Source organism: Coregonus clupeaformis, chromosome 23 (assembly GCF_020615455.1).
Source record: "Coregonus clupeaformis isolate EN_2021a chromosome 23, ASM2061545v1, whole genome shotgun sequence".
Lineage (NCBI taxonomy): Eukaryota > Metazoa > Chordata > Actinopteri > Salmoniformes > Salmonidae > Coregonus > Coregonus clupeaformis.
This window is the reverse complement of record NC_059214.1, coordinates 13670716-13695340: the sequence shown is the minus strand read 5'-3', so window position 1 is coordinate 13695340 and position 24625 is coordinate 13670716. Positions and strand designations below refer to the sequence as shown.

The following is a 24625-nucleotide window of genomic DNA, read 5'->3' as shown; positions in this document are numbered from 1 at the left end:
ATAGCGAACAAACGGCAGACCATCAATCGGTGCGATGTGTTTTCTCCTTAAGTCTCAACAGTAAGTTGAGACACCGACTGAGTTCCCGGTGACCAGAGACGTATCTCTGGACAAGAGCTCTTTTGGCTTTACCTGAGGATAGTCTGGGCAGCCTGCTCTGGGTTTCACACACACTGGCACAGGTCACAAGGGGCTCAGACAGAGATTGGACAGGCTGCAGGAAGGCCACAGTGGGATAAGGCACTGATTGGACAAGGGTCACAGTGGTGTCGGATAACGAGGAGTTGGCCAGGCCTGGTTGGCTGCAGGGATGGTATTTTGAGCCAGATGGTCCTCTCCACCGGGGTAATGGGGAGGGTGACACCTTCTCACTAGAGGAACTGGGAGCACTGGGAGGGCTGAGGGAGTGTTGGGCCGATATTGACTTGGGAAGGAGGTGGAGGATGGAGGAGAAGAAGGAGGAGGAATCGAGGAGGGGGAACGTTCCAATACCACTGTCCAACGTTCGCATCTTGCAGCCGGAGCCTGAGGCACAAGGAAAAAACATGATGGGGCTTGGGGATGCAGGAATTACACACAACAAAAGGAAAGACATAAACAGAATTACATGTTTTCATATAATTGGTTAAATAGCTATCAACAAGTCAAGCATAGGCCTACTGTATTGCATCAAATAAAAATGAGATACAATCACACTGCAAAAAATAATTGTCTTTGGGTCATATTAATACATACTATGGCATGTGTTATTTATGCCCTATGAATAATGATAACGACCTCATGTTATGACTAGTATAACATAAAATCTATGAATTAATGGGTTTATAATAGCATTGGGAGTATGTCTCCACAACTTGAAATACAACATTATCCTCAACATGATCAATTATTTTCTCTCCAGCCGGGTTTGATTGTCTGTTTTCTCCTTGTCCGCTGTCCTATCTCGGCCACATTATGTTGTGCATGAGAGAGTCTAAACCAGCTGCGACTGGCTGATGACACCCAGGCCGCCTATGAGGTCATTTCAGTGCATTAATGCAACAGATGGTCTGGTTTTTTCGTTCTACGACACTCGGCAAAGGTCCTCTCTAAGAGCCAAGCCAGATGGATGGTAGTTACAAACCATCCAATTACATTTAACTGTGATGCTGGCTAATGACTCCTTGCTAATTAGCACATAAAACCATGGTTGCCACCAGAGAGAATGGGCTTCACCAAAACTGAGAGGAATCGTGGTGGAAAAAGCTTAGGGAAAATTAGGCACTTTTGAGACCAATTGAGATTTTGATTTAGTGACAGTGTGTTAAATGAAGTGCATGTATGATATTGTACAGTTGGTGACAAAGCGATTGCTAATTAATTACTGTTCATGCAGTATTGAATACATATCTATTTAAACTGTAATACAACTGTGCACATCATATAGTATGCTGGCCTACACAATTTTTGAAATATTTAATGTATAAAATAATTAAAGTACTGTAATGACCGCTGTCAATTTGCATTCTCACACTTCATGCTTTGATACAGTTACAGATCTTATGTAAACTTTTTGAAAGAATTGAAAATAAAAAATTGATCATTTTATTCCTGCTGTTATCATGAAACAGAAAACCTGATCAAGCTGATAGCTTATCTGAAAAAGTTTCACATGTCCTTCCTGGCACAGACAAACACAGCTCAGAACAAGATATCCTAAATTCAAACCATCAAAGTCCCTGTCTCCTTGTCATGCTTCTTTATCAACAGAAAATAAAATACTGGCTTCTCTTCAGCGATCTAGAGAAAAGCTTGTCTCAAAACAGGTGGGCTGCTAACTGACAACTTCACTGATAATTGGATGTCTTCATTCAATTTGTGTTTTAATTATACATCAAGAATAAACATAAAAGATTCAGGGGGTCAGTTTCAAATTGTGACAAATCTGTGACAAACAGCTCTAAAAATAAATAACAACAACGATGGAATAGCTCTTACTTTCCTGTCACACAAACAGGAGTAACTAATAGGATTAACGAATTAAGGCAAGAGCACGATACAGATCGCAGACATTATTGATTTGTGTTCTTGAAGGAAAAACTTAACAAGGACCTCTGTGACACTTCCTTGCATGGGAAGGCAGCATCAGAGAGGTTGACCATTGATTGCCCTCAACAAGCCCTTGGCACTAGCTAAGGATCCTCTCCTTTCAATTTGCCTGAAGGAATGGAAAGATACCGAACAAGGACTAACAAGCTAACACCTACAAAGTTCAGTGGCTACAAACAACCGAAGATGCACAAATGGAACAGTATGAAAATCAAAACTCTTTAAAGGTCAACTGTATATTCAATTTCATAAAGTCATACAGAAGTGTCCTTGTGTGTAAATATTCATGAGAAGGAATAAAGTAGTATTTATGGCAGGATGTTTACAGTTCATCCATATTCAAGCATTAAAAATAGGTTCAATGCACAGCAGCAGAGTTCAAAGTATTAGTCTAACACTGTGTACACGACCAATAAACGTTGATTTGATTTATCAACTTTTCATCAATGTGGCTCGGTGGTTGAATAACATTTTTATATAACATAATCAACATAGTTTAAACGCAGATTTTAAGCACACAGGTTTCAAGGTTTGCTAGGGGTTGATAGGGGTAGGGGTTCTTGGCCAGAAAAGTTAGATAATCACTTCGGTAAAGACCAAAGATCTTTATAAGTCTATTTATGAATTCAAAGGAGACAAGATAAATGTATGAATTAGAGACATTTGCTTAGTTGGCGGAGTATAGAAATGTCACTGGTGATTTGGGGAGGGTTGTGTTGGTTTTGGGGGGCACAGGGGAGGGTAGTGCGTTTTCCCTGGTTTACATTAGCTCTTCTGATCATATTTTAAAGGGCTTGACTTACTTTTGATATTACAGTAACCAAATAGGGTTATCTATTACCTTGTCACAACACAACTGATTGGCTCAAACACATTTAGAAGGAAAGATATTCCACAAATTAACTTTTAAGAAGGCACACCTGTTAATTGAAATGCATTCCAGGTGACTACCTCATGAAGCTGGTTGAGAGAATGCCAAGAGTGTGCGCTGATGAAAAAAATATTCAATTTTATTTGGGCCAATTTATTAATGAATATGAATTCGGAGGACAGTCATACAAAAATTATATTTAAATCCAAACTGGTTCTCTAGCAAATTAGTAAGACTGTCTCACCCCATGTTCAAGAATGGCCTTTTTCACTTTATTCAGATTACAACATCTCACTTTCAGTTATTTGAAAAGGAAATCATCTCCCAAATATCACTATTTCTAAAACAAGCCATAGAAAGTTGGTTGCAATTTCAATGTAATCCTCCAGAAATGACAGAACAAATAATGCAACAAATATTGTGGTTAAACTCAAATATACAAATTGATTAAAAAAAACTATTATTTTTTGAAAAAATGTTTTAAAAAGGTATGATCTTCTTAAATTATATCATAGGTAGGACTGGTGGAGTTATGTCGCACATGCAGCTAACAAAATATATGGAAATGTCTGCTCTACCCAAAATTACAACCAAATAATTGCAGCATTACCACAAAAATGGAAAGTGGAAGGGGGATAAAGTAAGGAACTTGTCTGTCGGCCCTGCATTAAAGAACATAATTGGTTAAAGAAAATTGTGATAAATAAAAAAGTATACCAGTTTTATTTAAGGACCAAAGGATTGACAGCCATCCCATATAGATTGCAAAATAGTTGGGAAGAGATTTTGGACGTACCGATTCCATGGCATAGTGTTTATGAACTGATACGCAAAACGACGTCGGATTCAAAACTTAGAACTTTTCAATTGAAATTATACAAAATTCTTGCTACCAATAGAATGTTATTTATATGGGGGATACAATCTTCCCAGCTCTGCAGATTTAGCTGCGAAGAGACAGAATCATTAGATCATTTGTTTTGGTACTGTCCATTTGTAGCTTGTTTTTGGACACAGGTCCAGGAATAGCTAAAGGATTGCAATATTTACCTGGAGTTAACCCTGCAGATAGCACTACTGGGTGATCTGAAAAGTCATTGTAAATCGATCAATAATCTAATAATATTTTTAGCAAAAATGTTTATTTTCAATTTACAATCTGTAGAAACATTGAGAATAGAAGGGTTCAGAACTTGTGTAAAACATCGCAGTACAGTTGAAAAATATATGACAAATAGAAATCCAATATGGATGGTGTTAAGAGATTGATGGGTGGTCTTGAATGGTTGAAGGATGGGACTAATAACAACTAACAACAACTAATAACAACAAGATAACTAATGTAAAGCATACTGTGTCCATAATAAGTATATAGGTTATAGGTTGAGAGCTTTCGTGAAAGAGCACAGTTAGAAAGATATGGCATATAGAAGCAAACCGAAATGATCGGAGATGTTGATGGTAGAGGCAGTTCAGGAGTAAAAACAAACAACATGGAAGTAGAGGCCTAAGCATTGTTGTTCACTAGTTTACTCCAATTAGGGAAGGGTTGGTGGGGTTGGAAAGTAATAAAGGGAAATATATTTTTTTAAAGGATATGTCTATATATGTATGTATATGTATTTATTTGTATGTATGTGTATATATATATTTGTGAGAAAAAAATACATATGGGGGATTGGAAGTGATGCAGACAATTACATTGAAAAAGGTAAAGGGTGGCTATTTGAAGAATTTGTTTCACACTTATTTGGTTTCTAAATGATTCCATATGTGTTATTTCATAGTTTTGATGTCTTCACTATTTTTCTACAATGTAGAAAATAGTAAAAATAAAGAAAAACCCTTGAATGAGTAGGTGTTCTAAAACTTTTGACCGGTAGGGTATATACATATACAGTTGAAGTCGGAAGTTTACATACACCTTAGCCAAATTCATTTAAACTCAGTTTTTCACAATTCCGGACATTTAATCCTAGTAAAAATTCCCTGTCTCAGGTCAGTTAGGATCACCACTTTATTTTAAGAATGTGAAATGTCAGAATAATAGTAGAGAGAATTATTTATTTCAGCTTTTATTTCTTTCATCACATTCCAAGTGGGTCAGAAGTTTACATACACTCAATTAGTATTTGGCAGCATTGCCTTTAAATTGTTTACTTGGGTCAAACATTTTTGGTAGCCTTCCACAAGCTTCCCACAATAAGTTGGGTGAATTTTGGCCCATTCCTCCTGACAGAGCTGGTGTAACTGAGTCAGGTTTGTAGGCCTCCTTGCGCGCACATGCTTTTTCAGTTCTGCCCACACATTTTCTATAGGATTGAGGTCATGGCTTTGTGATGGCCACTCCAATCCATTTACTTTGTTGTCCATTTTGCCACAACTTTGGAAGTATGCTTGGGGTCATTGTCCATTTGGAAGACCTATTTGCGACCAAGCTTTAACTTCCTGACTGATGTCTTGAGATGTTGCTTCAATATATCCACATAATGTTCCTTCCTCATGATGCCATCTATTTTGTGAAGTGCACCAGACCCTCCTGCAGCAAAGCACCCCCACAGCATGATGCTGCCACCCCCGTGCTTCACGGTTGGGATGGTGTTCTTCGGCTTGCAAGCATTCCCCTTTTTCCTCCAAACATAACGATGGTCATTATGGCCAAACAATTATATTTTTGTTTCATCAGACCAGAGTACATTTCTCCAAAAAGTACAATCTTAGTCCCCATTGCAAACTTTTTTATGGCGGTTTTGGAGCAGTGGCTTCTTCCTTGCTGAGTGGCTTTTCAGGTTATGTCGATATAAGACTCGTTTTACTGTGGATATAGATACTTTTGTACCTGTTTTCTCCAGCATCTTCACAAGGTCCTTTGCTGTTGTTCTGGGATTGATTTGCCCTTTTCGCACCAAAGTATGTTCATCTCTAGGAGACAGAACGCGTCTCTTCCTGAGCGGTATGACGGCTGCGTGGTCCCATGGTGTTTATACTTGTGTACTATTGTTTGTACAGATGAACGTGGTACCTTCAGGCGTTTGGAAATTTCTCCCAAGGATGAACCAGACATGTGGAGGTCTACATTTTTTTTTTATGAGGTCTTGGCTGATTTCTTTTGATTTTCCCATGATGTCAAGCAAAGAGGCACAGAGTTTGAAGGTAGGCCTTGAAATACATCCACAGGTACACCTCCAATTGACTCAAATTATGTCAATTAGCCTATCAGAAGCTTCTAAAGCCATGACATCATTTTCTGGAATTTTCCAAGCTGTTTAATGGCACAGTCAACTTAGTGTTTGTAAACTTCTGACCCATTGGAATTGTGATACAGTGAATTATACGTGAAATTATTTGTCTGTAAACAATTGTTGGAAAAATTACTTGTGTCATGCACAAAGTAGGTGTCCTAACCGACTTGCCAAAACTATAGTTTGTTAACAAGACATTTGTGGAGTGGTTGAAAAACAAGTTTTAATGATTCCAACCTAAGTGTATGTAAACTTCCGACTTCAACTGTATATGTACTATGTATCATACAGTTGACAACTAAGCCTATAGGCCTTTGCATGCATTGCCCTGATACATTTAGTGCTTAAATCTCTGACAGCTGAACCGAGGTGGACAATTATTTGGGAAAGTAGCCATAAAGTTTTGCATATGCTATGAATCGAATCACAGAGCTGTGCCAAGCAGGAGCGGCATACTCCGGGGTGGGCCGGTGTAACCGGTGTAGCTGGTGTAAATGGTGTGGCACATGGAACCTATTAAGGCAGCGAGGAGAAAACGTTTTCTGTTGCTCTTGGTTACCATAGTAGCAACCTGCTCACCTCATTGTAAGTCCTTCTGTACCATTACCCCTAAAATCTTCATACTATCACACACTTTGAGATGCTGGCCCTCGATCCAGTGAGGGCATGGGACAGGTGGATTTCTTGTGAAGGTCACTTTGCACTTGACAGTTGAAGTTGTTCAGGGCCTGCTATAGTGTGCTGATGTTTCCTGTTGTACACGTGTGTACACGTTTTAACCAGATTTAGATCGTAAACATATTTCCACCTATTGTCTACATCCCGGGCTGCACTGTCTATGATTGCAAGGATGATGAGAGGGCCAAGAAGAGTTCCTCGAGCCACACCGTCAGCTCCTGCCAGTATGAGAGGCTGTCTTAGTAGTGTACCTGTTGTTTGCGGCCGGTCACAAAACTGCAGAGCTATGCTGTGAGGGCCGGTCTGACACCCAGTTAGATTAGGCGTTCAATGGTTATGGTGTAGTCAATTTTGTCAAAGGCCTTGGAGAAGTCAGTGGTGATGAGGGTGGTTATGATGGGTGGGATGTCTGATTGCTTGTATAAACAGTCCAGGAGGCTAACAAGTGTGTGGGTAGATGATCTTTCTGGTCTACTTCCAAACTCTCTGGGTTCTATGTTGGGTGTTATATCTTCCTTCATCCAGGTGGCAGTGAAGCTCTCAGCAACCTTTGATAGTTATGGTGTCAGGGATATTGGCTGTAGCTAGTCGACTGATGGAGGGTGGGTTTGGGGTTGGCTTATTTCCACTGGTAGGGGAATTCACCTTGCTGGAATGAAGTATTGAGGATGTGGGTTGACTCAACTCACAGACAAATTAAGGTAGGATTCGCTGTGGCACACCGTCGGGGCTGGGGGATTTGTTGGTTTTGATCACACACAGCTTGTCATACACCTCCCAGGGTTTCATTTCCGGGAGAGGCTTCAGGGCAGGTAGGAAGGCTGGGAGGGTTGTTGTGTCCAGGGGGGTTAGTGGTTGGCTGACCTGAGAAAACCGGTTGTTAATTTCATTTGCTATTCCAGGTTTGTTGTTTTGATCATAGCCAGGAATATATTGATTTTCAGATTAGCCTTTTTCATTCCAGCCATGGTTTGCACCTGTCTGTGCCACTGTTTTGGGTTTTCTTTTTTAAGATGAGAAATGTGGTTAGAATAAAATGTCTGTTTTGCATGACAGATGGATTTCTGAATGTGGAAAGTGTAGAATTCTTTCCACGCCCATATTCCTTTTGATAAGGAGTCATCATGTTCTTGATATCAGCTGTCATCCAGGGTCTGTCAGTAGAGTGCCAATATGATTATAATAATAATAATAATAACAATAATAATAATAATATGCAAACCATAATGTAAGATATGCTGATTTCAAAGCTTATTGTCACCAAAAACGTTATTAATTCACTTAATTGTCTTTCCCTCACGTCCAAATATACTTTCCCCTTTTGTCTGTGTCACATCTTCTCCCCTGACCCTCACCTAACTGAACTCAACTGTGTGGGTATGTGCCTGGTCATGAATGATGTCATTACTTGGTTAAAGAGACAGCGCACACTTTTATAAAAGAAGAGATTGCTACTTCTATGCAAATATTCTTGATCAGTACAATAAAATTAATCCCAAATGGATTTCAGGAAATCAGCGAATGCATGCACATACTCTGTCACCTGTATTGTGAATAGGCTTAGTCTACATCTTGATTTACCCAGTTTATGAATAGAGATTTACCATTCAAATACATGATTACCATTATATTTTTATGCAGTTACATTGGTAAAAACAAAGTCAAATGAATTGCATGATTGTATAATTGATTCATTAATGCATACGTGGCTGTCTCTGAAAAATTTTGACATCAAATTTGAAATGTAATGATTGAACTCAAAAGATGCCCAACGATTGAACCGAGCAGTAGCTGAGTTTATCTGTCTGGATCAACCTACTGGGCACAGATGTCCATTCAATGTCTATTCCACATTGGTTCAATGTAATTTTATTGAAATTACATGGAAACAACGTTGATTCAACCAGTGGATACCAAGTGGGAAGTGTTATTCTGTGACTTAGCTAATACGCCTTTTTTTGCTGTTGCATCAATTTGGTATCGTTTTGGTATCGAGTATCGTGAGTACTAAACCTTCGGTATCGAAGTCAAAAATTCCATGTGGTAAATTAGTTAATAGACCAAAAAGAAAGAGAGTTCCAAACCTCTCTGCCAATAACAGCTAATTTTCCGTTTTCCCCTCCCCACTCAAACCACTCCCAGAAAATCCTAGCAAGATTCTTGCTTGAGAAATTGCTATTTGCTAAGAAGCCATTTTTGTTTCTTTTTGACCATTTTAAATGAAAACAATCACAGTAAGGTACTTCATTGTTACCCAGAAATTATTTGATATTGAGATAAAAACGGCTGCATTGGACGTTTACAAAAGCAACATTTTCTCTACATTTCTTTGCCCTTTGGCAAAATGTGTAGAATTGCAGGAAATTAACTTTAATACTTACATTTTTCTCTCCGCCATCAAGAGGGAGTTGACTGAAATGTTTTGCCCGCTAGGTGGGGGGCCTTCTAACCAAATCTCGCTTAGGGCCCCCAAAAGGGGGCATGTTTTTATGAGCTTCGGTTCCAGGAAAACACTGAATTTCTCATTTGGGTCCCAGGCCGTATGTGAAGGCTTCATTAGGGGTGAGACCAATGCTAGAAGGTTAACCATCTGCTAATTTTTTATTCACTGGAAATCGTGTTACTTATTAATGTCTATTTAACTTATTTCAAGGTTTTCAAATGGTTGAGGGAGGGCACTTGACAGGTGAATGTAACATGGCTGTGGGATAGACAGTCAAATTGTTCTCACAGGCTCTTTAAAGAAGATTTTGAAAGGGAAAACCCAACCAATGCTGAAAATAACCAATCTTATCATCCACTCCAAACTATTGTTACCTTAGACATGTTATTAAACTGAACAAAAAATATAAACGCAACATGTAAAGTGTTGGTCCCATGCTTCATGAGCTGAAATAAAATATCCCAGAAATGTTCCATATGCACAAAAAGCTTATTTAGCTCAAATCTTGGCCACAAATTTGTTTAGATCCTGTTAATGAGCATTTCTCCTTTGCCAAGATAATCCATCCACCTGACAGGTGTGGCATATCAAGAAGCTGATTAAACAGCATGATCATTACACAGGTGAACCTTGTGATGGGGACAATAAAAGGCCACTCTGAAATGTGCAGTTTTGTCACACAACACAATGCCACAGATGTGTCAAGTTCTGAGGGAGAGCGCAATTGGCATGCTGATTGCAGGAATGTCCACCAGAGCTATTGCCAGAGAATTGAATGCTAATTTTGCTAACAATGTCGTTATAGAGAATTTGGCAGTAGGTCCAACTGGCCTCACAACCACAGACAACATGTAACCACGCCAGCCCAGGACCTCCTCATCCGGCTTCTTCACCTGTGGGATCGCCTGAGACCAGCCACCCGGACAGCTGATGAAACTGTGGGTTTACACAACCGAATAATTTCTGCACAAACTGTCATAAACCGTCTCAGGGAAGCTCACCTGCGTACTCGTCGTCCTCACCAGGGTCTTGACCTGACTGCAGTTCGGCGTCGTAACCGACTTCAGTAGGCAAATGCTCACCTTCGATGGCCACTGGCACGCGGGAGAAGTGTGCTCTTCACAGATGAATCCCGGTTTCAACTGTACCGGGCAGATGGCAGACCGCATTTATGGCGTCGTGTGGGCGAGCGGTTTGCTGATGTCAACGTTGTGAACAGAGGGCCCCATGGTTGCGGTGGGGTTATGTTATGGGCAGGCATAAGCTATGAACAATGACAACAATTGCATTTTATCTATGTTAATTTGAATGCACAGAGATACCATGACAAGATCATGTGGCCCATTGTAGTGCCATTCATCCGCCACCATCACCTCATGTTTCAGCATGGTAATACACGGCCCCATGTCGCAAAGATCTGTACACAATTCCTGGAAGCTGAAAATGTCCCAGTTCTTCCATGGCCTGAATACTCACCAGACATGTCACCTTTTGAGCATGTTTGGGACATGGGGAGGTGCATTATCCAGCAACTTCGCACAGCCATTGAAGAGCAGTGGGACAACATTCCACAGGCCACAATCAACAGCCTGATCAACTCTATGCGAAGGAGATGTGTCGTGCTGCATGAGGCAAATGGTGGTCACACCAGATACTGACTTGCTTTCTGATCCACACCCCTAACTTTTTTGTAAGGTATCTGTAACCAACAGTTGTACAGTACCAGTCAAAAGTTTGGACACACCTACTCATTCAAGGGTTTTTCTTTATTTTTACTATTTTCTATATTGTAGAATAATAGTGAAGACATCAAAACTATGAAATAACACATATGGAATCATGTAGTAACCAAAAAAGTGTCAAACAAATCAAAATATATTTTATATTTGAGATTCTTCAAAGTAGAATTCAAGGCACTCTTAACCAGCATGGCTACCACAGCATTCTGCAGCGATACGCCATCCCATCTGGTTTGCGCTTAGTGGGACTATAATTAGTTTGTCAACAGGACAATGACCCAAAACACACATCCAGGCTGTGTAAGGGCTATTTGACCAAGAAGGAGAGTGATGGAGTGCTGCGTCAGATGACCTGGCCTCCACAATCACCCGACCTCAACCCAATTGAGATGGTTTCGGATGAGTTGGACCGCAGAGTGAAGGAAAAGCAGCCAACAAGTTCTCAGCATATGTGGGAACTCCTTCAAGACAGTTGGAAAAGCATTCCTCATGAAGCTGGTTGAGAGAATGCCAAGAGTGTGCAAAGCTGTCATCAAGGCAAAGGGTGGCTACTTTGAAGAATCTCAAATATAAAATATATTTTCATTTGTTTAACACTTTTTGGGTTAGTACATGATTCCATATGTGTTATTTCAGAGTGTTGATGTCTTCACTATTATTCTACAATGTAGAAAATTGTAAATTATAAAGAAAAACCCTGGAGTGAATAGGTGTGTCCAATCTTTTGACTGGTACTGTATATCTGTATTCCCACTCATGTGAAATCCATAGATTATAGCCTAATGAATGTCTTTCAATTGACTGATTTCCTTATGAACTCAGTAAAGTCTTTGAAATTGTTGCATGTTGCGTTTATATTTTTGTTCAGTGTAGTTTAAGAATTGTTTTCCTTTGTTTGACTAAATGCATTTTTTACATGCTAATTTTACAGATGTCTTTGGCAGACCTATTTAACAAGTAGATTATTTCAAATATCCAAATATTTTACGTGCATCAGCATATTGTCCTTAAATGGTACAAGTCAAATTGCTAAAATATACTGAGTGACATTTAGACCTCCACTCACTTGGAAGTTGCCTCTAGGTACCTTTAAATTGGATAAATTGCATTACTTCTTAGACTCACGCAGAGTTGAAACAATTTTAGCATGCTTGGCTGTGGCTTTGATACTATCTAAATAATCCTTAATGAGAGAAAGACCGAACACACTGTGCTTCAGTATTTCTCTGTGAAGTTAAATGCATAAAATGGAACGTTAACTCTGGGTGAGGGGGTGTCACGTACAGTCAAAACACAGTGTTTGCTCTCAACCTTGCTATTTCAACTGCGATCCCATCCCTTTCACTCCGGTTCATAGGTTAAAATGACATGACAGAAAAGAGGTAAAGGGGCTATTAAGGAAATCTGCCAACATTACCAGTGCTTGAGTAATTCGAAGGATGAGAAATGAAAATGTACTCAGGACCAGGTTTGAAGCATAGAATTAGTCATTAGAATTCTAATTTCATAGGATCTTGAAGATCACTGCATTGGGGTTAAAACAGAGGGTAAAATGGGCCTTGACTGATGAGAGTGCACTTGTGTAGATCTGATAGGATTGGATGGTGGAGCTATTACCATAAAACAGCTACCCAATTCTCACAAATCTACATGAAGTTCCTATGGGTAGGAGCAAGGGATTGCTTTTCGACAGGGCCCATCTATCAAGTTCAATACAAATAGTTTTCTTAATTCCCTTACCAATCAAGTGATCTTCACTGGGGCTCTTCAATGTAGCTCCTTTGTCGTTATCAGCCCTGTTCATCCTCTGTGTTTTTGTCTGTTTGTGGTAGCAAGAAGAAAAAATAATTATACATGAAAGGAACAGGGGACTATATTGGGATATGTGAATTGTAAAGCCATAGATGAGTTGCCTATACTTGTGATTACATGGTTTATATTTAATTTTAATCTACCATGATGGTTTGAATCTATGATTATAGAGTGGTATGAATCTATTCCTTAAAAGGCAGAGAGTCCCTGATTGACTGACTAAATGTTCCTCTTTCATGCAATCCTCTATGTTAAGACATGATTTCAGTTCTTTGTAAAGCACAATCTCACAAAAGTTTGTGAACCAGCAAGAAGTCAATTTGGCCAGTTGACAACTTGATAGTTTTGACTTATTTTCACCCCTGGTAATGTAATTGAACAACGGCTGTCTTAAGTTTGGTGGGAAAATCTCTGATAGGCCTATAATAAACTGTAATTCAATTGCCATTTTAGCTGTCTAGACTATCTGATCATTTATCCATGCAACAGGTAAACAATATTTATCTGAATCACATCAGGACAATGATGGACTGTCACCTGAAAATACTTCCAAGCAATTTTTATTCTATTGATCACTCTATTATCAAGACTGCTTGTGAATGTTTGTACAAATCAAAAATAGTCCATAGATTTTCCTCAGTATCTACACTGAACAAAAATATAAATGCAACATGCAACAATTTCAAAGATTTTACTGAGTTACACTTTATAAGGAAATCAGTCAATTGAAATAAATTCATTAGTCCCTAATCTATGGATTTCACAGGACTGGGAATACAGATATGCATCTGTTGGTCAGAGATATCTTTAAAAGAAAAAAGGAGGGTTGTGGATCAGAAAACCAGTCAGTATATGGTGTGACCACCATTTGCCTCATGCAGTGCGACACATCTCCTTTACATAGAGTTGATCGGGCTGTTGATTGTGGCCTATGGAATGTTGTCCCACTGTTCTTCAATTGCTGTATATTGGCAGGAACTGGAACATACTTTGGTACACGTTGATCCAGAGCATCCCAAACCTGCTCAATGGGTGACATGTCTGGTGAGTAGGCAGGCCATGGAAGAACTGGGACATTATCAGCTTCCAGGAATTGTATACAGATCCTTGCGACATGGGGCCGTGCATTATCATGCTGAAAATTACCATCGATAAATGCAATTGTGTTCGTTGTCCATAGCTTGTGCCTGCCCATACCAAAACCCCACCGCCACCATGGGGCACTCTGTTCACAACGTTGACATCAGCAAACTGCTCGCCCACACATTCCCGTACACGTGGTCTGCGGTTGTGAGGCTGGTTGGATATACTGCCAAATTCTCTAAAACAATGTTGGAGGCATGGCAACAGCTGGCAACAGCTCTGGTGGACATTCATGCAATCAGCATGACAATTGCATGCTCGCTCAAAACTGTAGCATTGTGTTATGTGACAGAAATGCACATTTTAGAGTGGCCTTTTATTGTCCCCAGCACAAGCTGCACCTGTGTAATGATAATGCTGTTTAATCAGCTTCTTGATATGCCACACCTCTCAGGTGGATGGATTATCTTGGCAAAGGAGAAATGCTCACTAACAGGGATGTAAACAAATTTGTGCACAAAAGTTGAGAGAAATAAGCTTTTTGTGTGTATGGAACATTTCAGCTCATGAAACATGAGACCAACACTTTAAATGTTGAGTTTATGTTTTTTGTTCAGTGTAGATTAAGTATCTCCAGTATCTCATCCATGTTAGTGTGCATGTGAGCATGTGTTGGAGTGATCAATACCACAGGAGGTCAAATTAAATAAAATCATATTGTATTTGTCGCATGCGCCGAATACAACAGATATAGACCTTACCGTGAAATGCTTACTTACAAGACCTTAACCAACAATGCAGTTAAGAGTTAAGAAAAATATTTACTAAGTAAACTAAAGTAAAAAATAAAAGAGCAACAATAAAATAACAATAACAAGCCTATATACAGGGGTTACCAGTACCGAGTCAATGTGTGGTGGTACAGGTTTGTCGAGGTAATTGAGGTAATATGTACATGTAGGTAGGGGTAAAGTGACTATGCATAGATAATAAACAGCGAGTAGCAGCAGCGTAAAAAAAAAGACTTGGCACTCCGGTACCGCTTGCCGTGCGGTAGCAGAGAGAACAGTCTATGACTAGGGTGGCTGGAGTCTTTGACAATTTATAGGGCCTTCCTCTGACACTGCCTGGTATAGAGGTCCTGGATGGCAGGAAGCTTGGCCTCAGTGATGTACTGGGCCGTACGCGCTACCCTCTGTAGCGCCTTGCGGTCGGAGGCCGAGCAGTTGCCACACCAGGCGGTGATGCAACCAGTCAGGATGCTCTCGATGGTGCAGCTGTGGAACCTTTTGAGGATCTGAGGACCCATGCCAAATCTTTTCAGTCTCCTGAGGGGGAATAGGCGTTGTTGTGCCCTCTTCTCAACTGTCTTTGTGTGTTTGGACCATGATAGTTTGTTGGTGATGTGGACACCAATTAACTTAAAGCTCTCAACCTGCTCCACTACAGCCCCGTTGACGAGAATGTGGCATGCTCGGTCCTCCTTTTCCTGTAGTCCACGATCATCTCCTTTGTCTTGGTCATGTTGAGGGAGAGGTTGTTGTCCTGGCACCACACTGCCAGGTCTCTGACCTCCTCCCTATAGTCTGTCTCATCGTTGTCGGTGATCAGGCCTACCACCATTGTGTTGTTTGCAAACTTAATGATGGTGTTGGAGTCGTGCTTGGCCACGCAATCATGGGTAAACAGGGAGTACAGGAAGGGACTAAGCACGCACCCATGAGGGGCCCTTGTGTTGAGGATCAGTTTGGCAGATGTGTTGCTGCCTACTCTTACCACCTGGGGGCGGTCCGTCAGGAAGTCCAGCATCGAGTTGCAGAGGAAGGTGTTTAGTCCCAGGGTCTTTAGCTTAGTGATGAGCTTTGAGGGCACTATGGTGTTGAACGCTGAACTGTAGTCAATGAACAGCATTCTCACGTAGGTGTTTCTTTAGTCCAGGTGGGATAAGGTCAGTGTTGAGTGCAATAGAGATTGTATCATCTGTGGATCTGTTGGGGCGGTACGCAAATTGGAATGGGTTACTGGGATGATGATGTTGATGTGAGCCATGAACAGCCTTTCAAAGCGCTTCATGGCTACAGACGTGAGTGCTACGGGTCGGTAGTCATTTAGACAGGTTACCTTGGTGTTCTTGGGCACAGGGACTATGGTGGTCTGCTTGAAACGTGTAGGTATTATAGACTCGGCCAGGGAGAGGTTGAAAATATCAGTGAAGACACTTGCCAGTTGGTAAGCGCATGCTCGGAGTACAGATCCTCGTAATCCGTCTGGCCCTGTGGTCTTGTGAATGTTGACCTGTTTAAAGGTCTTACATCGGCTACGGTGAGCGTGATCACAGAGTCGTCCGGAACAGCTGGTGCTCTAATGCATGCTTCAGTGTTGCTTGCCTCGAAGCGAGCATAGAAGTAATTTAGCTTGTCTGGTAGGCTTGTGTCACCCTTTAGCTCAGTGCGGATGTTGCCTGGACCTCCTGTAGCTCAGTTGGTGGAGCATGGCACTTGCAACGCAAGGGTTGTGGGTTCGATTCCCACGGGGGGCCAGTATGAAAAATGTATCTACTCACTAATTGGAAGTCGTTCTGGATAAGAGCATCTGCTAAATTATAAAATGTCAATTGGATCACTAAAAAATACAACTTTAAACCCCCGTGTAGCTCAGTTGTAGAGCATGGCGCTTGCAACGGCAGGGTTGTGGGTTCGTTTCCCACGGGGGCCAGTATGAAAAATGTATGCACTCACTAACTGTAAGTCGCTCTGGATAAGAGCGTCTGCTAAATGACTAAAATGTAATCCATGGCTTCTGGTTGGGGTATGTATGTACAGTCACTGCGGGGACAATGACATCGATGCACTTATTGATGAAGCCGGTGACTGATGTGGTATACTCCTCAATGCCATCGGATGAGTCCCAGAACATATTCCACTTTGTGCTAGCAAAACAGTCCTGTAGCTTAGTATCTGGGTCATCTGACACCTTCTGTATTGAGTGAGTCACTGGTACTTCCTGCTTTAGTTTTTGCTTGTAAGCAGGAATCAGGAGGATAGAATTATGGTCAGATTTGCCAAATGGAGGGCGAGGGAGAGCTTTTTACGCGTCTCTGTGTGTGGAGTAAAGGTGGTCTAGAGTTTTTTTTAAATCTGGTTGCATATGTAACATGCTGTTAGAAATTATAGAAAATGGATTTAAGTTTCACTGCATTAAAGTCCCCGGCCACTAGGAGCTCCGCCTCTGGATGAGCGTTTTCTTGTTTGCTTACGGCTTTATAGAGCTCGTTGAGTGCGGTCTTAGTGCCAGCATCGGTTTGTGGTGTTAAATAGACAGCTACGAAAAATATAGATCTAGAGAACTCTCTTGGTAAATAGTGTGGTCTACAGCTTCTCATGAGATACTCTACCTCAGACTAGCTAAACCTAGAGACTTCCTTAATATTTTATTTTGTGCACCAGCTGTTATTGACAAATAGACACAGACCGCCACCTCTTGTCTTACCAGAGGCAGCTGTTCTGTCTTGCCGATGCACGGAAAAACCAGCCAACTGTATATCATCCATGTCATCGTTCTGCCACGACTCGGTGAAACATAAGATATTACAGTTTTTAATGTCCCATTGGTAGGATAGTCTTGAATGGAGCTCATCCAGTTTATTCTCCAATGATTGCACTTTGGCCAATAGGACGGATGGTAGCGGTGGGTTACCCACTCGCCGACGAATTCTCACAAGGCACCTGGACCTGCGTCCCCTGTATCGGCGTCTTTTCTTCATGCGAATGACAGGGATTTGGGCCTGGTCCAGTCTCTGGAGTAAATCCTTTGCGTCTGACTCGTTAAAGAAAAAACCTTTGTCCAGTTCGAGGTGAGTAATCACTGTTCTGATATCCAGAAGCTGTGGTGTTTATTTGTTTATTATTCTTTGTTACAATTTTCTCTCTCTATTCACCTTCTCTCCCTTCTTGTCTTTTTTGTCTTTCACCCTATCTGATATGCCACATTTCTTCCCGGGTCCTTTATATTCTTCTCATATTTTCCTTTCTTTCTGTCACCCACCCCTTTTCCCTTTGAATTAATCTCACATCTCTATTTTTCCATTAGATGGGACCTTGCATGCATATCCCATAACTGAATCATTAGACATGAAATGGACACATTGTAGAGTTATGGTCAATACATTTTCCAGTCAATTCAGGAATTGAATTGGACATAGAATTTGTATGGGAAAATGCCCATAAGGTTAATTGAACAGTTCTCAATTCTAATTCCAAGTTCAATTTAATCCCTGCGTTGACTGAAATCTACATAAAATGGACCCTAAACCGATAACACAGTCCTTCTCCTCATGTCAGGTAATAATTGAATGTACCTTTGTGTCCCCACAGATGGCGGTTTGTCCTTGCATGTTGCTGTTACTTGGGGCTCCCTGGGAGGCCATCGAAAGGCAGAGGAGCAATGCATCTTTGGAGTCTCTTTTCCCAACCGAGCTGAAATAAAACAGGTTTTCACTCTACCACTATAATCTACAAGTCTTTCATACTGACTCAACATGCCCAGGGTGTTTCAGATAATAGATGATACTGTGAAGCCACTGCCTACCTCGCTATGCTATATGGGTATAAAATGTGTCTGAACTGGTCTCGGGGCTTAGTGGAGTGATACATGTTTCAAACAGCGCTTGATAAAAATGGCTTAGGCTATCTGGGGCAGCAAATCACCTCATGGAAAGATATGAAGAGATCTGTTTGATAGTTCAGTCAAGTTGTGATGGTTCAGTGTACATGAGGTATGACTCAAAATTGAGAACTTAGTAGTTTTAAGCCGAGATACTGATGTTGGATTTTATTGATTTTAATCATTACTGAAGCCAATATCAAAAATCAACTTTCACTGAAAAGTGACAGTAGATTTCGGCCTTTGGTAAATATGACCAATGCATTACATTAAAGCAAGGTTATTTTTGTAATGAATGAGAAGTGACATTGTCTTGAAGCCTCATAAACATTATTTTCCCAGCAGTAAAACAGTGAACATGACTTCTCAGCTACCCCACCTCAGCATTATAAAAGCCTTACCCATCCATTCGATGACCTTCACTTTTCCTCCTCTCCTTCATTTTGTCGGACTTTGCCTGCTTCCCACCCAAGAGAGATCCAAGCTTTGGTTCCTTCTTCTCCTCCTTTCCCTTTGGAGAATCTCCTTTTTTACCTCTCGGAGCAGGGAGCTTGCTCTTGCGGAATCCAAACCAGTTTGCCAGTGAACCGGATTTCTGCTTAGTTTCAGTTGTCTTCTCCTGCTGCTGAGATTTCTGCAAATTCTCCTCGATTCCCATCATGACCTTCTCCTCAATGGTGGAGATTGTTGACTGTCTCTCTTGTTCCCCATGGATGCGTTCACAAAAGGTGCTAGGATACTGTTTCTCAGTCTGGAGATGTGATAATGAGTTTACCCTCTGGTGTTTGAGACCAAATTGATCACTGGAAGCCTCCAGATGCAGAGGTATTGGCAAGTCTTCCTCAATCATGAATTTGTTGATGTGGGATCTGTTCATTGGACAATGGTAGCTATTGGAGCAACTCATACTACCCCGAAATACATCACCAAGAGAATTCAAAGAGCTTCCTGAGTTAGTTTTTATGTGAGTACGGACTTTTCCAGACCTGCTGATGTTCGGTCTGTCCATGTAGCGTGCCCCGAAGCTTTGACTGCGTGCCTTTGCTCCGTTCATGCCCATAACCGGATGGAGAGGATGCCGGGTCGAGACTGAGACCGAGCGCTTGAATAGCCAGCTCTCTTCATCAAATCCCCAGTCCAAAGTTACACCATTTTCTGCCACTGGAGGTGGGAGCGCAGGCTCCTCTAGTGAGCTACAGCGGGTCTCAAGCTTTCTCCTGGCTTTGGCCTTGGCTACAGCTGCATTGACACAGTGCATCATTGGACGTGTGTGGGTGTCCTGGTTGGAGGTGTCAAAAGTCTGCACTCCCTTTGTAGCCGTGATAACTGCAAAGTTGTTGCCCAGCTTTGGGGTTGTCTCATTGGTTTTGGAGCCAACAGGAAGGGATGCATTTACTGCCCTGGTCACAGAATGTTGAGAGTTACTAACTATGTCATGGCAAAGAAGAGATGCTGAGGCCTGAGGTAAGGGCTCTGTACTTTGTGGCTCACCATTGCCTTGCTGGGACACAGGTAAGCTGTCCTGATTTGGCACCACAAAGGGGACACTATTTTGCTGATGGGAGGCTTGTGCCACAGTCCTGCTCATTGAGGATTGGGACGAGTCTGTTTCCTTGGATTCTTGAATAGGGGTAGAAGTTGGTAAGGGATGGTAGACTTTGGCAGGGACCCGTTTCGGTGACTTTTTCACCTCAACACCCATTTTGGGAGCCATATGACGAGTGTCTTGCATTTTGTTGGGGGCTTGAGGTTGCATTAGTAAAACAGATGAATGATGACTTGACTGAGGTTTGATGCTACGAGCGGTTGCCTTCACGGTGCTAGAGGTTTGGGGCTGAACCACAGGCTTATGCGCCTGAGGTAAGGAGTCATAACCAGTTTGAATCAGTAGGGAGGTGGTCCGACCTGGTGGGAGTGGAGGTGAAGGGGACCTGATATCATTGCAAGGGGAATCCGAGTGCTGGTCTTGCTGCCTCTGTTTAAGTGGAGAGCCAGCTGAATTTTTGGAGTTGGGGCCTTTTACCCAACAGTCGTTTCTTGATGGGAGTTTGGATACTGTTTGGGATACTTTAGATGCGCTCTTGGGGCAATCATTCAGCACAGGTGGCTCAAATACTTTGACCAGTTTCTGAGGGGAAGAAGAGGGGGAGCCCTGTACTGTACTCTCAAGGGGCGCTGAAGTTCTTGCACCAGTAGCAGTCTCACCTTTCTCAGCAATTTGTACTGATGCCTTAGCTGGACCTGGTGCCTTGCTGAGGTTAATCTTTGTGCGAGTGCCTCTGGGCCCAGGAGGGTTTGAGCGGTTATTGGCCCTTTGATTGACTTTTATAAGTTTCTGATGTAGGGGCTGATGCAGCTTGGCCTGGTCTGGACCTCCGTCCGCACTCTTGCTTCGGAGGATAAAGGCCTTCCTTGCTGAGTCGCAGGCCTTAGGCTTTGTTTTCCTCTGTCGGGACTCCAAAATGGTGTAGTCCTTGGTATCAACTCCACCCTGGCTGTTCGGCTCTCTGTACTGCTTTGTATCCATGGAAGCACTGCGCTGTCTGGCCTCACTAACCCAACTCAGAGCTCTGGCTGCTACACACCGAATGGGTAGACTCACTTCCTTAGCCCGTGCCTCTAGATGTTTGACCGTAACTTTATTTTGTGGCTGTTTAACACTCTCTGGCCTCAAATTGTAACTCTCCCTAATGTTCCACTCTGTAAAGGCAGACCGCTTGTCTTTTTCTATCCAGTTTTTACTCTCAAGTCCACTCATAGTGGTAGGGCTCGCCGTTGGGCTGAGTCCAGGCTTCAGTGTGGGACCCTCGTGCAAGAAGACATCTTTGATAGGTGAGAAGGAGTTGCTGGGACTTCTTACGAGTCTTACAGGCTCCTCTTGGGAGTTGTAGTCCGTAGAGCTCTTTCCCCCTTGTGCCGTTCCCAATTCAGACGGAGGCTCTCCTTCCAGTTGGAGAGTCTCTTTAATGGGTTGGTCACAGGACTCCCTGGCTGGGGATTGAGGCGATTCATCATCTGCATCGTCTGAGTCAGAGATTAAGGTACAGACTCCTGCTCCTGGCTTGAAAGGCTTTCCCTTTGCCAATGCCAATTTGGGCACTACCCCCTGGGGCCCACCCTTTACCCCTAGAGAGTATATGGCCTCATTGGAGGTCATGCAGTCCTTGAAATGTGACTTAGAGACGAGTGAAGATGTCTCCTTGGGAGCTGGGCTGCGCATTTGGAGCCTCTTCAGGCCCTTCAGAATGTGGCCCTCCTTCCAGCTTAGATCTGGTTGCTCTGCTGGGACAGAGTGATTACTGGACACTGACCCTGCGCTCATCCTTTTCTCCCGGCTTATCGCAGACTGTGACAAAAGAGAAAGACAATTTAGTTGTCTACAACAACAAAAATAAAGACATTGGAATTTCTTGATGAACGTTGAGGATCCATCCTACATAGTAATTTATGAAAAATTACCTCACTTTACGCAATTTGTTTATTCAGACTGGGAGACTGACCTGCTTGGAGGAGCGATGTCCTTCTGCCCAAGTGTGTGAGCCACTGGAGTACTCAGTAGAGGCGCTGGATAATGAGGCCTCACTGCCGCTGCAGCTACTGCGTGGACAGGTTAGACTCAGCAGGCTGGGCCACCTCCCTGCAGGAACACTTGTCTTCCCTTTCCGCTGGACCTCCTGGAAAATAGTGTGTTCAGAAATTAAATTCAAACTTTATTGAAAAGATAGACACATGGAAGTGAAGTGTCAGCAGAGAGAAGTGACTGTAATGAAAATAAAGGTTTATTTTGAGAAGATTTTGGTAGAAAGCCCATCTTCAGAGCAATTACAAATATTTTCCTATAGTTTTACCAAATACGTTAAGCAGTTCACAATTAACTTTTTTTTTACTGGGTCTTGGTGAGTCAGGATAGAATCAACTTTTCATCACGTGTGTTGTTTTTTCTTTCTTTCTGTGAAGCAGAGTGACCCCCCCCTCCTCCCCTCCCTCTCTGTGGATGACTTCGTCAACCATTTTGAAAAGAAGGTTGACGACATCCGATCCTCGTTTGTTAAGTCAAATGACACTGCTGGTCCTGCTCACACTGCCCTACCCTATGCTTTGACTTCTTTCTCCCCTCTCTCTCCAGATAAAATCTTGCGACTTGTGACGGCAGGCCGCCCAACAACCTGCCCGCTTGACCCTATCCCCTCCTCTCTTCTCCAGACCATCTCCGATGACCTTCTCCCTTACCTCACCTCGCTGATCAACTCATCCTTGACCACTGGCTATGTCCCTTCCGTCTTCAAGAGAGCGAGAGTTGCACCCTTCTCAAAAAAACCAACACTCGATCCCTCTGATGTCAACAACTACAGATCAGTATCCCTTCTTTCTTTTCTCTCCAAAACTATTGAGCGTGCCGTCTTTAGCCAACTCTCTTGCTATCTCTCTCAGAATGACCTTCTTGATCCAAACCAGTCAGGTTTCAAGACTGGTCATTCAACTGAGACTGCTCTTCTCTGTGTCACAGAGGCTCTCCACACTGCTAAAGCTAACTCTCTCTCCTCTGCTCTTGTCCTTCTAGACCTGTCTGCTGCCTTTGATACTGTGAACCATCAGATCCTCCTCTCCACCCTCTCCGAGCTGGGCATCTCCGGCGCGGCTCACTCTTGGATTGCGTCCTACCTGACCGGTCGCTCCTACCAAGTGGCGTGGCGAGAAGCTGTCTCCGCACCACGTGCTCTGCTCTCACCACTGGTGTCCCCCAGGGCTCAGTTCTAGGCCCTCTCCTATTCTCGCTATACACCAAGTCACTTGGCTCTGTCATATCCTCACATGGCCTCTCCTATCATTGCTACGCTGACGACACACAACTAATCTTCTCCTTTCCCCCTTCTGATAACCAGGTGGCGAATCGCATCTCTGCATGTCTGGCAAACATATCAGTATGGATGACGGACCACCACCTCAAGCTGAACCTCGGCAAGACGGAGCTGCTCTTCCTCCCGGGGAAGGACTGCCCGTTCCATGATCTCGCCATCACGGTTGACAACTCCATTGTGTCCTCCTCCCAGAGTGCGAAGAGCCTTGGCGTGACCCTGGACAACACCCTGTCGTTCTCCGCTAACATCAAGGCGGTGACCCGATCCTGTAGGTTCATGCTCTACAACATTCGGAGAGTACGACCCTGCCTTACACAGGAAGCGGCACAGGTCCTAATCCAGGCACTTGTCATCTCCCGTCTGGATTACTGCAACTCGCTGTTGGCTGGGCTCCCTGCCTGTACCATTAAACCCGTACAACTCATCCAGAATGCCGCAGCCCGTCTGGTGTTCAACCTTCCCAAGTTCTCTCACGTCACCCCGCTCCTCCGCACACTCCACTGGCTTCCAGTTGAAGCTCGCATCTGCTACAAGACCATGGTGCTTGCCTACGGAGCTGTGAGGGGAACGGCACCTCCGTACCTTCAGGCTCTGATCAGTCCCTACACCCAAACGAGGGCACTGCGTTCATCCACCTCTGGCCTGCTGGCTCCCCTACCTCTGCGGAAGCATAGTTCCCACTCAGCCCAGTCAAAACTGTTCGCTGCTCTGGCACCCCAATGGTGGAACAAGCTCCCCTCACGACGCCAGGACAGCGGAGTCACTCACCACCTTCCGGAGACATTTGAAACCCCACCTCTTTAAGGAATACCTGGGATAGGATAAAGTAATCATTCTACCCCCCCTTTACTCCAACACCCCCAAAAACTTGTAAAGTGGTTATCCCACTGGCTATAAGGTGAATGCACCTATTTGTAAGTCGCTCTGGATAGGAGCGTGTGCTAAATGACGTAAATGTAAATGTAAATGTAAATGAAGGCACCCACAACTCAGTTTACCCTCTACGATACAAAGCAGCAATTCATGTGTGCAGCAAAAGAGGCCATAGTACCATCTACGTACCTTTATTAGCATGTTAATGGATAGATTGCGCGATTCACAAAGTGTCAGTGTTAATTGCCATTGATTATTGATTCACATTGCAATAC

General features: G+C 42.8%; 1 protein-coding gene across 1 annotated transcript in view; it reads right to left on the bottom strand.

The window, feature by feature from the left end:
* The window catches only part of LOC121536633 (nck-associated protein 5-like), a 77791-nt gene that overhangs the window by 15549 nt on the left and 37617 nt on the right, over positions 1 to 24625 (bottom strand). Inside the window, exons 7-10 of the mRNA XM_041844044.2 lie at positions 22119 to 22292; positions 19020 to 21964; positions 18314 to 18431; positions 12802 to 12880 (exon numbers count right to left, since the gene is read on the bottom strand). Coding sequence (XP_041699978.2) covers positions 12802 to 12880; positions 18314 to 18431; positions 19020 to 21964; positions 22119 to 22292 — 3316 coding nt within the window. The remainder of the gene's footprint in view (positions 1 to 12801; positions 12881 to 18313; positions 18432 to 19019; positions 21965 to 22118; positions 22293 to 24625) is intronic.